Source organism: Rhamphochromis longiceps, linkage group LG20 (genome assembly GCF_057381845.1).
Source record: "Rhamphochromis longiceps isolate RC_006_pf linkage group LG20, R_longiceps_female_GT1.1, whole genome shotgun sequence".
NCBI classification, from domain to species: domain Eukaryota; kingdom Metazoa; phylum Chordata; class Actinopteri; order Cichliformes; family Cichlidae; genus Rhamphochromis; species Rhamphochromis longiceps.
Genome location: NC_140576.1, coordinates 2836694 through 2849785, shown reverse-complemented (window position 1 = coordinate 2849785; position 13092 = coordinate 2836694). Strand labels below are relative to the sequence as shown.

Genomic DNA, 13092 nt, shown 5'->3' with positions numbered 1-13092 from the left:
ACAGGAAACTGGTTGTCAGCTGTTTGTTGGAGACCACACCACAATTCCTCCTGGCTGCTGTGGAGAAGAAGATCTTGGCTCTGTAGTCTCCCCCCTGCCAGCGTGATTGGCTGTCACACTTTAGGCTCCCCCTTCTCTCTTTTTCTTCTTCACTCTCTCTCTCTCTCTCTCTCTCTCTGTCTCCTCTGTGCTGTCCTGAGGCTTACCTGAGCCACCACTGCAGAAACAGAGGACCCCCCTCCTCACACACACACACACACACACACACTCGTGCTGTTTCTTTCTCACACTCAGTTTTTCACCTGGATAGGGCAGGCGCAAGGGACGGCATGTGCAGCAGCAGCAGCAGTCTCTCCTCACATCTAGCGCTACCTCTCTGAGTTGCCTCTTTCTGGAGAGTGGAGAGCAACTCTGAAAAAGACATTTTGGAGCCATTGTACACTTGGAGAAAACAGGAGAGACGGGGGGCAGTGAGGGAACACTTGTCAACCCAGGGACACCAAAGGCAACGCACAGCAATGATTTTGGGTGAGTTGTTGCTTTTTGGTGCATCGGATTTTAGAAGACATCAGTCAGGCTGTTGAATCACTAATCCCTACTTAAACTTGGCCACCAGCAGCTCTGTTTTATTTATTTTTTTAGTAGTCTGCTTGGTTTTGATTGCACAGAGACATCTGTCAATACCAAGCGCCTGGGTCAACCTCTAAATTACAGATAGTGTTTGTAATTACGCTAATAGTGTGCCATTTATGTGGCAGGTGTGAGTGATGACATAGAAGGTCAAAGCATTTGCGCTGGACTGTATCATTATGGTCTGTTTGGTCACATGACCAGACTCCACCACTCTCATGTTCTGTCAGAAGGGGCTAAGTGACAAAGATGGTTTCAGCTGAACTTGGTGATAACTGATGTCATGCGGTTTTATACAAACAGTCAGTGCAGAATTCGTGACTTTCTTCTGATGATTTGTTACTGTGGCACTCAATTTCTCCTCAACCTTGCATTGCTGCCATCCTGATTAATGATAAGCGTCCAAGTCATCAAACACATTTTAAAAAGAAGATTCATTCCTTAGCATGCAGGAGAGTATAGATTCCAGTTACTAGACATTGTTGTGTTGTGAGTCAGCCAGCACTTTCTTCTTTAGTATGCTGGTCTCATAGTGGCCATGTCTAGGAGAGGGGATTCTGTGTGGTCTGTGTGCGCTTTGCATTCGGCTTGTAGATTCATACAGAGGTTTTAAAAGGAAATTCGCTTGTAAAAATGTTCTAGAGTCTTCTTATTTGCACATGGCCATGACTGTGAAGCCGTGTGTGCTTACTGCCCATGTATTACTTCGAAATGTGTGTGTGCGTTGATGCACGCTCTCCCGGAGAGGCCACTTTGTTTTAACGCATGCCTGGGCTGATTCAGGCGCAGTTCTGCTTCTCTGCTCTCCCGGCAGGCATGTTTTTCAAGCAGATAACTTTAATGATTATGGGGAGTCATGCAGTCTGAGGTGTGGGAGCTCAAAGTGTGTGTGTACCTGTGAGCTAAAGGTTTTCAACCAGTCACTAAACTTTTTTAGAACAGCCATCAAAGAGATAACTTTTTCACTTTGGGAAGGTTTTTAATTTTTGTTAAATAACATTAAAATTTATCTCTATTTTAAGGGTTATATTTTGCACTTCTGAAGCTGGTTAAAAATGAACAATTCCTCGACTTGAGCCTCATGTAACAGACAAGTACTGTCTTGATCAGGTTGCAGGTGGTAGCAGCTCCCGTAAATGATATTTGGGTAGGATATCTTAACACCAACACCCCCCCCCCCCCAACTACAACTCTGCTGGTTGAGGTTAAACTTTAGCGTAGTCATTGGAGTGTGTGTATTTGAATTTTGATGGAAGCAATATCACACGGAACGTAACTTCTGTTGTGCAGTAACATAAATTTGGCCTCTGCATAAAGACTGATGTCAGTGTTAACTGGTTACGCCACAGATCTTTTTTCTATTTTACAGAAACGGTGATAATGAACTGTGGCTCTAACGTTCAAAATCTGTGTGTTTCTCATTGCATCTAATGATTTGTCAAACCTTTCCACTTCACACCTGCCGAAAAAGCTGACCCAAGGCTTCTGCTTATTAAGTTGTCACTCAGATAGGCATCTTTCATTATTTCTGTCTGAACACTGAGATTTTCTCGTGCCTAACATTCTGCTCCATTTGCATGATGATGTGGCTACTGAGTGATTTGACATTTCTAGCTTTCTTCTTCTGAAAAGGGTAATGTCATTGTAATGACCTTTACAATTCTGGCACTGGTTGATGTCGACCTCCAATCAGCAAATTTCCTGATTAAGCTCCCTGATATAAATCTGCAACGTTGTGATAACATATCTCAATTGGAAATGTGTGTTGTTATAAAAATGCAGTTAAAGAAAGAAATGTGTTTTTGAGTATGCCTGCGAGAACCACATGCTCCAGCGATTGTGTCTGCATGGCTACTGGTGTTTTTCTCTTTCCACTGTTTTCTGTGACCTTGAGCAAACAACCTTTACCAGTGCGGCTCTGTCCCTGATGCTGTACACAATTCTATTGTCATTAGCTTTGTCGGCATTCTGGAGGCCTGACAGAGGCTTTTGGCTGCTGTAATAGTAATGACAATTCTGAAGTTGATCATTGCAATGGCAGTGTGCTTATATACAAAGCTGCAGGCAGCCAGCATAGCTGTCTGTCTGCTGTCTGTCTGTCTGGCATGGGCTCTGCACCGAGGTATTGGTATGAGACTGCTGCTGGTCAGTACATGCGTGTGCGCGCATGTGTGTGCGCGTGCGTGTGTGCATGTCTGTGCACGTGTGCATGTGTGTGTTTGTGGATAAAAAAGAGAGAGAAACAGCAAGAGAACAATGGCGACCTAATAACGAACATGATCGCTGGGCTCCTGTTAGTGTAGAGCTTCTCAGTTGACTGTGGAGTCATGGTGATCAGCCGCCATGATGTCTAGCACAAACCATCTACGCCTGCAGTGAGTTCCTGGTGTGGAGTCCACATTTAGACAGGAACTGTCTGTATTGCCCTCTTACTGTCACCAGATATTGCATGGTGACTATCTGACAAGCATTCCTGGTAAAATCTACTTTGTTAGCATCATTGCAAAGTTTTTGGGGGAGGACCTGTCATGTCATGAGCAGTTCATGTTTAAACGTTGCTTCATGTCTCATCTGTCTTGTCTGTTTGAGTCAGATCTGACCTCCCGAGCTCAGGGCCATGCAGCCGATCTGTCTCTTTGTTTTTGTGTTTGAGCGTCCACTCCTACCTCATCTGTCTCCATAAAGTTTATCTTTCTGTTCCTGTCTGCATAGCTATTGCTTATTCCATTCACCGAGCTCTGCAACCCCCTTCTTTTAATTGACTGCACACACCTGGTTCCAGAGGTCAAGTCAAAGACATCATAAAAAAATGTGTTTGAGCAGATCAGCAATGCCCCCCATCCCCATTTTCTTCATGACTGTGCTGCTCTCTTTGTTTATGTCAAAGTGACATAGTAATTATAACTCATTAATGAGCCAGATATTTGGTATTCATGCCCCAGTATTTTTCCTCTATGCTTCTTTGCATATCCAAGACATAAGGGGAATACTTGAGAGCTGCTGGAACTGCAGGAATTCTGCAACCCCATTTTCTACCTTTCTGCAAAGTGGACCTCTGGTTTCACCAGTTTGTGTTGTAGAATATCATGATGCCATTCAGCAGGAAGAGGTAAGACTATGGCATTGTGCTGTGTGATCTGTGTGATGAGTAGCTCAGTGTGCTTGACCCACTTCACCTTTATAGCTGCTCTGCATACCAAGGCACAGAATAAAAAAGACTTATTCCCATGACAGTAATTACAATATGCCACAAAGGTCAGGGCTGACCTGGCATGTAAGATAAATGTGGCACTCATTTGTAGGGGGACTGTATAATGTGTGTGCAAGGGATATTAGGTGGATATATGTGTGAGCAGGAGCAAGTAGCAGGCTTGCCACTTCTTTCTTTAAGTCTAGCTCACCCCTGGTTTGTGGAGATCCCTCTTCCATCAAAAAGCTGCTAGGTCTCATCCCCTCCCTGCCTGGCTTTTCTCTGTTGCTCCATTTGTTTATGCTGGAGTGACTGTGTGTCAGCAGGTTGTCAATACTGTCTGTAAGAGACTCTAATGAATAGGCCTGTTATTGGACTGGTGGGATGGAAACCCATTGTGTTTGTTTGTGTGTGCGTGTGTGTGTGTGCACGTGTGTGTGTGGCACACTGCGGAGCAGCAAAAGGTAAAGGTGTGTGATTTCCTGACTCCCATGTTTCCACTGGTCTCCCCGCAGTGCCCTGTATTAAAGGTTTTTTTTAGTGAAAATTAGAATGATCCTGGAGTAAACATAGTATTTTTTTGTGAGTTATAGTCATAAAGTAAAAAAGCAAACAGTGAAAATAAAACCGATTTGTGCCGTTTATGAAGCACCCACTAGGGCCCACGGCACCTGCCACCACCACCAAAAAAACCTGGCGCTTTGCTGCTGCGCTGTGAAGCACAGAAATGCACCTGTGCGTGATTATGGTGTCACATTAGTGCATTCACCAAGGCAAGCTGGCTGACTACTTACTGGGAATCCTGGGGCTACAAGACACCTGGGAGTTGAAGCCTAGAAAATGTTCTGTATGCTTCAACAGTCTGTCTGATCACAAAGTGGAAAGAGGCACAGATGATTCTTCACACTGCAGCTCTCTAGTGTTTTCAAAGAGACAGTGTTGCCTTTATCATGTAGAGGTGTAATATTTTTTGTCATCTATTTTCCTGATGTCTTTGCTTAATTGTGCTCTTTTTTTTTCATGACAAAGCTTACTAATAACTTGATTGCCTTTTATTTTATGTTCATGAACTGTGACTTTCTTTTCTTTAGGGTTTCCTGTGTGCAACAAAAAATTGTTAATATGTTTATTTACATTCCCTATGCAAGGTGGCTTAACATTGCACAGGTGTTCTCTTTTGCCCATACTGGTATTGAATCACCTTGTGTCATACAGCTGCTTTGATGAAAGACTGGAGATCAAAAGCTTTGCTTCCTTTTTAACACTGCACTGCCACTGGTTAAATATTTAAGTAATCAGTGTTTTTACATTACATGAAAATATAAAAAATCACATTTCAGCTCTCTCTTCAGTACTCTCTCTCTCACTATAAGGGTTAGTGAATCATAACTGAGTTCAGAACAACTCCTGTGAAAATGCTGAGCACTTACATGGCACTCTGTTATGCAATGGTTTATTTTATTCATCTCTAACATAATTTGAAATACTTGGACTATTAGGACAGTGCAGTGACATAAATCTATAATAAGACCATTTTTATATTCACTGCTTGTTGAATTTTTGATTTAATTGCACACAAATTCTGCAAATTAAATTGAAGAGATTTGAGTATTCAGTGTATACTGTTATTATCTGATTCAGCAGTTTGTATGTCATATATGAAATCGTGAAATAATTCCTATACTCAAATGTTTATTTGATCTCTTATTCCTTTTGTTATCTCCTTACTGATCACACTCATGTATAGAAAGAATCAAGCATTTATGATGATGTAATGATCTGATAATTCACTTGCAGTTTTGTAAGGTTCAAACGGCAGCCAAGTGTAAAAAGGTTGAGCAAAGCTAACGTTTGGCTGCGAAAGATGTTGCATTAATCATGCCTGTTCTATTTCTGTGTGCTCAAACGAGAAGAGAGTAGAAGTGGAGGGGGAAGAGAACGAGGAAAGCAGATAGATAAAATGGAGTGAAAAGTGTCCTCATGAAAGAGAATTAGCTCTTTCCAGCTCTGGGGGGGAAGAGGAAATTCCTCTGAGTGCTGTTGAGATAGGGTTTCACACAAAGACAGAAGAGAAATCAATTGAGTTGCAGCAAGGTCATTTCATAGGAGCATGGCTAGCAAGGAGGAAGCTAAAGGGTAGAAGGAGGATCTCCATGAAGCACAGAATGAGAAGCGGGATTGAGTGAGTAGTGTAGGAGGACTGGGACCTAAGCGATAAAGAAGGAAATGAGAAAACAGTGAGATGAGGAACGCTGGATGTGGGGTGGAGTGACAATTCTTTGGTTACAGCTAGGCTAAAGGGTGAAATCCATGCTTCCTTGTGACAGCAAACATGGAGCACTTCTGTCTCTGTATCATCTGACTCATACCAAGAGGAAATATGAGCAGTATATCTAACATACTGCTGTCCTAAAGCTCTGGCTGAACTTCACTTATAACCACAAGGACATGTCCTCACTATGGTACCTCAGTCATCTAAACAAATCTCACTTTGCTCAACTACATACTGCTGGGCACACAGACTGAATGAATGCTACCAGCGTTTGGTTCCAAGAAGCCTTAAGCTAGCTTTTAATCCTTAATGTTACATGAACAGCTCAAAATAGCTTAAATCTCCACCCCTAACGCCTTCCCTCTGCCAACTAAATCTCTTCCAGCATGTTTAAATGTATGTATGATGCTTGATCATGAGTAGCAGAAAGGCTGGGTGACAAAAAGGCGTCAGTAGGTTGAGCTCCGACCTGCCCTCTGTGGAGTCTTGCCCATTGACAGCTAGTGTAGCTAGAGCTATCAGAAGGGTTTAGCGCAGTCTTGGATGAGTGCCGGGGAAGCCTCACTAGCAGGTAGTTATGGAAACCGCATGGCGTAGGTCTTAACACAGGCGTCTGGTATGCACACCTGTCTTTGAACAAGTTCTCCCCTGAACATGCGGCCCTACCCCTAAGTAGGAAAGCGGGAGGGATGATAAGGGACTCTGCCGGGACCTGCACCACAGCTCCCTGCCTTGGGGGTGCACAGGGAAGGTAAAGAGAGGTGTGGATTAGAAGGCTGTAAGGGACGCAGGGGTGAAGAGGTACCTGAGGTCATTCATGTGAGTCGTGTATCTCATTGAAAAAAAACACCTTTTTGCATTTATGCATGTAAAGATTTTCCACTGGGCAGCTTTGCCTAATGCAGCAGCAGCAGCAGCAGACACTGTTGTGGGACGCACAGATGGAGGAATGGTTGCTTATATATTTAACATAACTTTCAGCTAACATGCAGTGGCAGTAAATGTAGTTCAAAAGAGAACTGATAAAATGTAACAAATGGAACCGAAGAGGAAGGATGGAAACAAACATTTCCATAAAATTAGCATAGTCAGGATTGGTGCACTTGTCCCAGTGAGACAGGAATTACCGCATGAACATAAGCGACTTCACATTACATTTGTCAAATCTGAATAATGGTGGTTAATGTTTGGGCTTGTAGTGGTTTTGCTTATTAACTGTAGCATGAGACGTTTGACAGCACAGCAAAGCAAAACATTTGCCAGCCCATACGCTATAAAAGTAACATTTCTGCCTCCAGCCTAAGTTTTCTCATTTTCACCTGCAACCGTTTGTGTAAATGCGAGGTTTTATTTACAGTAGCGAGAAGATGGCTTTTGTGTTCGTTCTAGGCCAATAATCACCAAGCAGCCACTGCCACAAATCTTCATTAGAAGATTAGCCTGCAGAGAGACAGCTTGTGTGTATTGTTTATTTATTTTGGGGAGTTTTGCTGTTATTAGTGCTGCTGCATACACCAACATCAGCCTTGGTTTCAGACTGCTGCCAGTTAGAATTTGTGAATATGAGCAAAATTCACCTGAGACTCGCAGTCTTCAAAACACATGCACACCAACAGTCTGTCCTTGTGGTGTTTTATTTTTCAAATCCTTACCCTCCTCTGTCTGTCTGCATCTTTCCCATGCATATGCTCAAAACAATATATATATATATATATATATATATATATATATATATATATATATATATATATATATATATATATATATATATATATATATATATATATAAATATATATATAATGCTGTCAGCTTGCTCTCTTAAGGTGCATCAGCTGCCCAGTAGGTACTCATACTCAAGACAGAACAAATTAAGGTCACAGCAGGGAGAGGACAATGCCATGTGTGTCTGTGTGTGGGTATATATGTATATTTTTTATATATATATTTTTTTCCTTTTCTGACCTCCAAACAGTGGCATGACTCCAGAGAGTGGTGTTGTCAAATGGCTCCTGTCCCACTCAGAGGACACTGACCCTCACTGCACCATTTTGCAGGATAAAAGGTGCCATCCCCCACATTTGACTTCAAACTAGGAAACAGAGTGACGACTGAAGACCGTGGTATTAAATTTCCCTTTTGTGCCTGCGATTGTTGTTTCTCATCCTCAGCTTTTAGTTTCATTGTACCTCTACTAAGAAAACCTATTGTGTTTAATGTTTAAATTTAATAACACTTTCAAAGCGGTGCCAGTTTCAGCAGCACCTGCTAAAAACAGAAAAATAAAATCTTTTCTTGAAATTGCCTTTTTTTTCTTAATTCACACACCATACTAGATAAATAAAAAAGGTAAGAAAGAAGTAACAGAAGGACAAGCTGGAAACTGAAGCATCTTCTATCATCTGCAATCAGCAGTGTTGGGAAGGTTACTTTTAAAATGTATTCCACTACAGATTACAGATTACATGCCCCAAAATGTATTTTGTAACGTATTCTATTACGTTACTCAATGAGGGTAACGTATTCTGAATACTTTGGATTATATAATCATGCTTTTTACAACTACATGAATGTACTATTGCTGTGTGAATTATTACTTTTACTGAAGGTTACTCGCCATACGCTCGTCAGGCACTCTTTTTGGCTGCAGTGGTTATTATTATATTTACATGCTTCCAGCTCCCGTTTCTGCTCGGTGACAAATCGTACTTTTCCACTCTCCTTTCCCCCCCTCCCTCGCTCACAGAGTTGCAGTCCATTCTCCCTGCAGCACGGACTACACTGCCCATGAGGCTACATGCTATGCCTGTAACACTCTGCCTATTGCCTTCATATTAAATCATTTTTGTGAATATTTTTTTTAAATATTGCTTCACATCATTATGGGCGGCGAGATTGAGACACGGGCATTAGAGCCTCCTAATGCGTGTTTTGTTTGGGGCGTGGAAACCAGAAATAGAGAGGGCATAGCTGAACATATGAAACAGGAAAATACCGCCGTGTAATCCATTTATTTCAGCAAAGTAACTGTATTCTGAATACCACCTTTTTAAACAGTAACTGTAACGGAATACAGTTACTCATATTTTGTATTTTAAATACGTAACGGCGGTACATGTATTCCATTAGTCCCCAACACTGACAATCAGTTTTATTCTCCTTCACTAAAAAAATTTGTCATATTGTCCATATATGTGTGGGTCCTAACTACCACATTGTGGACCTCGACCCGTAGCTGCTAACTGGCTTAGTTTAAGTGTTTTCACATCACACAGCTGAACGCTAAAATTATGACACTTTAACAACTAAGTTCCTCTCTAAAAATATTTTTAAAAACCCTTTTGATTCCACTGTTTTATCCTTTATCCACTGGCAGTTTTTCACCCGGCCCTAAGCATGAAATACTTGACCCATTTCACTAGAAACCAAAGATGACTATTGATTTTAATCCTTTTAGACCAGCCTTGTATTCTTCAGAGCGCTGAAACAGGGCTGGTCAAAGTAACTAATGACCTTAACAACAGCCAACTGTTCGCTGCTAATTTTCCTCAATTTTCGCCTAGTCTTCAGTCAGTCGGAATCATGCAGATTTATTGGACAGTCTTTTTTTTATTTATCATTTATCATTTGTTAATGATAAATGTTTTTTTCTTCACCTATGCCGCCCACGTGATATGTTCCAAAAGCCTCTATCCATAGCCATTTCCCCCCCTTTGTCTATATGCTTCCACTGGAGCATATTATTAGAAAGCACAGTATTGATTTTTCTTTTCTATTTATATTTGCTGCATCTTCTACTGTAGCTTCCATTTAAAATGACTATACAAAGCAACCAAAAACACCAAATCTGTCATCTTGTCTCTCTGATTACTGCCGTTCTGCACACTAGCTGGACTATTCAGCTTTATTGCTCCATTGTTCTTCTTCATGCTGATCTTCAAAAGGTCTTAGTTGCTTCTTTAAATTGTCACATCTAGAATATTGCAACTCATTATATTGGATTGTAAGATTTTGATTTTGTTTGTAAAGCTGCAGCTTTACAACCATGTGTGAATCCTGAACTCCTCAGCTAGGGGTTTTATTTCTATCCATACCTGTTTGCTTCTTTTCTTATTAATATTTTAAGTAGCTTCTATTCTTTTGTGTAATGGTGAGTTTAATGCAAAATCATTATTATTCCTACAGTATTTGTATATATAGTTGTATATTTATTTAATTCTTTCCCACCTCTGAATGGATGAATGTATGAAGTGATAGATTTCTTGTGGTTTTATTCTATTTATTTTGCTCCTTTCCATCCACCTACCAACTCTTGACATGAGGTTGCTTGGTTATCACACTGGCTGGTCCTGGTGGGTCCATAAGTTCCAGAGGCCTTGTCTCTGCCAACCAAAGCCTCAGACCTCTCCTCAAGGGCAGTATCGTATTCTGCCTGACTGTGCGTGCCTGTGTAATCCATAGCTGCAGGGAGAGTGACCTTCACAGCAGGCAGCCTCGCAGCAGGTTGCGTCGCATGGGCTCAGGAAAGAGGACAGGCTGGACAAAAAGGGTGCTGAGGGCAGGACACAGCAGTTCTTAGATAATTAGCCTTTCTTGTTACATTTTTCTACATGTTGGTTCTTCTTTTCCTAAAGGAGCAGATATATATTTTAGAACATTACATTTCTGTGGGACATGTTTCGGTGTTTCCTTTAAATACATTCCCTTTAATTGCTCTAAATTACAGTGAGTGCCACTTGCTTTCGGCCCTTTAAAAAAACTTTTGTATCATTCACTTTGTGCCGCAGATATTAGGTCCCATGGCTTTAAATGGTGGAATGCCCAATCTTGAACATTATGAGGAAATAGATTCATCACCACCTAGTCTGTCTTAAAACTTTCTGCAGTTTGCTGTCTCTAGGACAAAATGCTATTTATGATGTAAAATTTGCTGTCTGCGTCCAGTGCACACTCCTGAAGTAAAGGTGAAGCCACAGCCGGGAAAAAGTTATTGACAGTTATGGGAGGAGATGACGCAGCCAAATAAGTCTCTGCTCATGAATGATGCATGTCCTCACTGGCCCTGACGGAGAAAGAGAGTGAAGCTGGATGACAGCTGGGGTGCTGTGTGTGCATGGTGCAGAACAAGGTGAGACTCTTTACTGTACAGCCCAGCGCCCTCCCTTCCTGTCTGTTCCCTCTTTCCTTCCTTTAGTTTCTCTTATCCAACTACACACAAATATACACAAAATTGGGAGGCGGAGCTGTTACTCTCCACAGTCTTCGGTGTTCCTGTATAACCAAACACTGACCTTTACAATGCTCTGATTTCCTGCGTTCTCCTACCCTTTGCTCTGTCACTCTTAGAGACCCGCTCTCTTTTCTCTCCCTCTCACGGAGCCCCTCTTGTTCATCAGAAACAATCATTGTGTTTTTCATCTCACTGCCCTGCTCTGCCGCAGTCTGAGCCTCCAATAGCAGGATGGAGAGAGATGAGAGTAAAGGGGGTGGGTGTGGGAGGTATGCAGCATGCAGGGCACAAACGGGAAAGTCTACATAATGGTTTGTTGTCGTCATCACTGTAGCGTCACAGCTGTCTATCCTTTTAGCAGCAGCTAGAACACAAACGCGCAGTCTGCATCATCGGCGTGCCATGGAAACTCAGTATAAGAACAGAAACAGACATGATTTAAGAACTGTGGTCAAACCTTTAGAAACTACAATAGCAGCCTTCGATAGACACATGATTTTTGGTCAGAGCACGTTTGCATAAAATGGGGAATCAAATAGAACTGAAGAGAGTTGTGTCATCTGGTTCTCTTGGTCTCCTTCTTTAGATAAATGCACCTGCATACATATGTCAGCATTGACCTTAGGGGAATCTGAAAATCTCACGTGTCCTGTTTGCTATGTTTGAGATAGTTGAGAAAGGGTATAACTTGGAGGATAATTGCTGGTGACAAACTACCTCTTCAGACATGGCTACATTGACTTGGATAGAGTATTTGTCCAAGGGAACCTAACAGTGATAGATCTAAATACTTTACGAAGCGAGCATCTGAATAAAACATTGTGCACGGGAACCACATCACTGGGGAAAGCCATTAATTCTCAGATTAGTAGCAAGTGGCTAATGTAGTCCATCACTGTGTAAAGCCGCGTAGCCCTGCACCACCCAAACAAACACATCAATCTGACTAACAGTGTGTGTCAACATGCTCCTTGATTACCATGCTAAACCCAGAGCAACCCACAGGAGCCCAAAGGAGATCATTAAAATCTAACATGCACACTTGAATATAGCTTCAACTCAAAATTCATTTTTTACACACACACACACACACACACACACACACACACACACACACACACACACACACACACACACACACACACACACACACACACACACACACTTTCTCTAATATTCGAAGTTTACAGGCCAAAGGTAAAGTGGTGTGCAATAGCAACGCTCCTGTTGTGCGTTGCTATTGCACAGATTCCTCCGTACACAGAAACAAATGATGCATCTCAACAGTTGATATTCAGGCACAGATTTTATAGCACTTCAGCAGTAATGTCATGTAAATGTGTTGTGAGTGTCAGAGATTTCGTGTTGTGTTAGTGGAGCAGAGTATGCCTGGAGGGTGCAGCAGGATGAGGGTGTGCGAATGTGTGCGCACGATTGAGTGTCTCTGTAGAGTGCTTAGTCTTTAGGTGTTCTGTGTTTTAGGCTCGAGTTAAGATCATTTAGAAAATGTAAAGTTTTAGGATAATAAATAGCCGAAATGTTGGTTTCATATATAACAAGAAAAAGGGAGGCACGTATAGGTATTTGACCTGGTTCAAAATACTATTTAATATCAAACCACAGTGTTCCTGTGAAATAATGTTGCAACTTAGCTTTCCTACCTGATAAAAAAACACGTTCTGTCAAGAGCAATGTGTTTTTATTGGAGGAATGCAGACCCTGTCTGAGCTCTGTATTCCCTGTCTCCTAAAAGGTTTTCATATAACTAAAGA

The 13092-nt window shown here is 41.7% G+C and overlaps 1 protein-coding gene across 4 annotated transcripts in view; it reads left to right on the top strand.

Moving 5' to 3' along the window:
• Nucleotides 1-13092, top strand: part of znf385a (zinc finger protein 385A) — a 58542-nt gene that overhangs the window by 6106 nt on the left and 39344 nt on the right. For 2 of the 4 annotated variants that reach the window (XM_085393587.1, XM_085393588.1), the window contains exon 2: nucleotides 311-528. The exons of the other annotated variants lie outside the window; for them this stretch is intronic. In XM_085393587.1, coding sequence (XP_085249713.1) covers nucleotides 519-528 — 10 coding nt within the window. In that variant the 5' untranslated portion in view covers nucleotides 311-518. The remainder of the gene's footprint in view (nucleotides 1-310; nucleotides 529-13092) is intronic. 4 annotated transcript variants of the gene reach the window in all.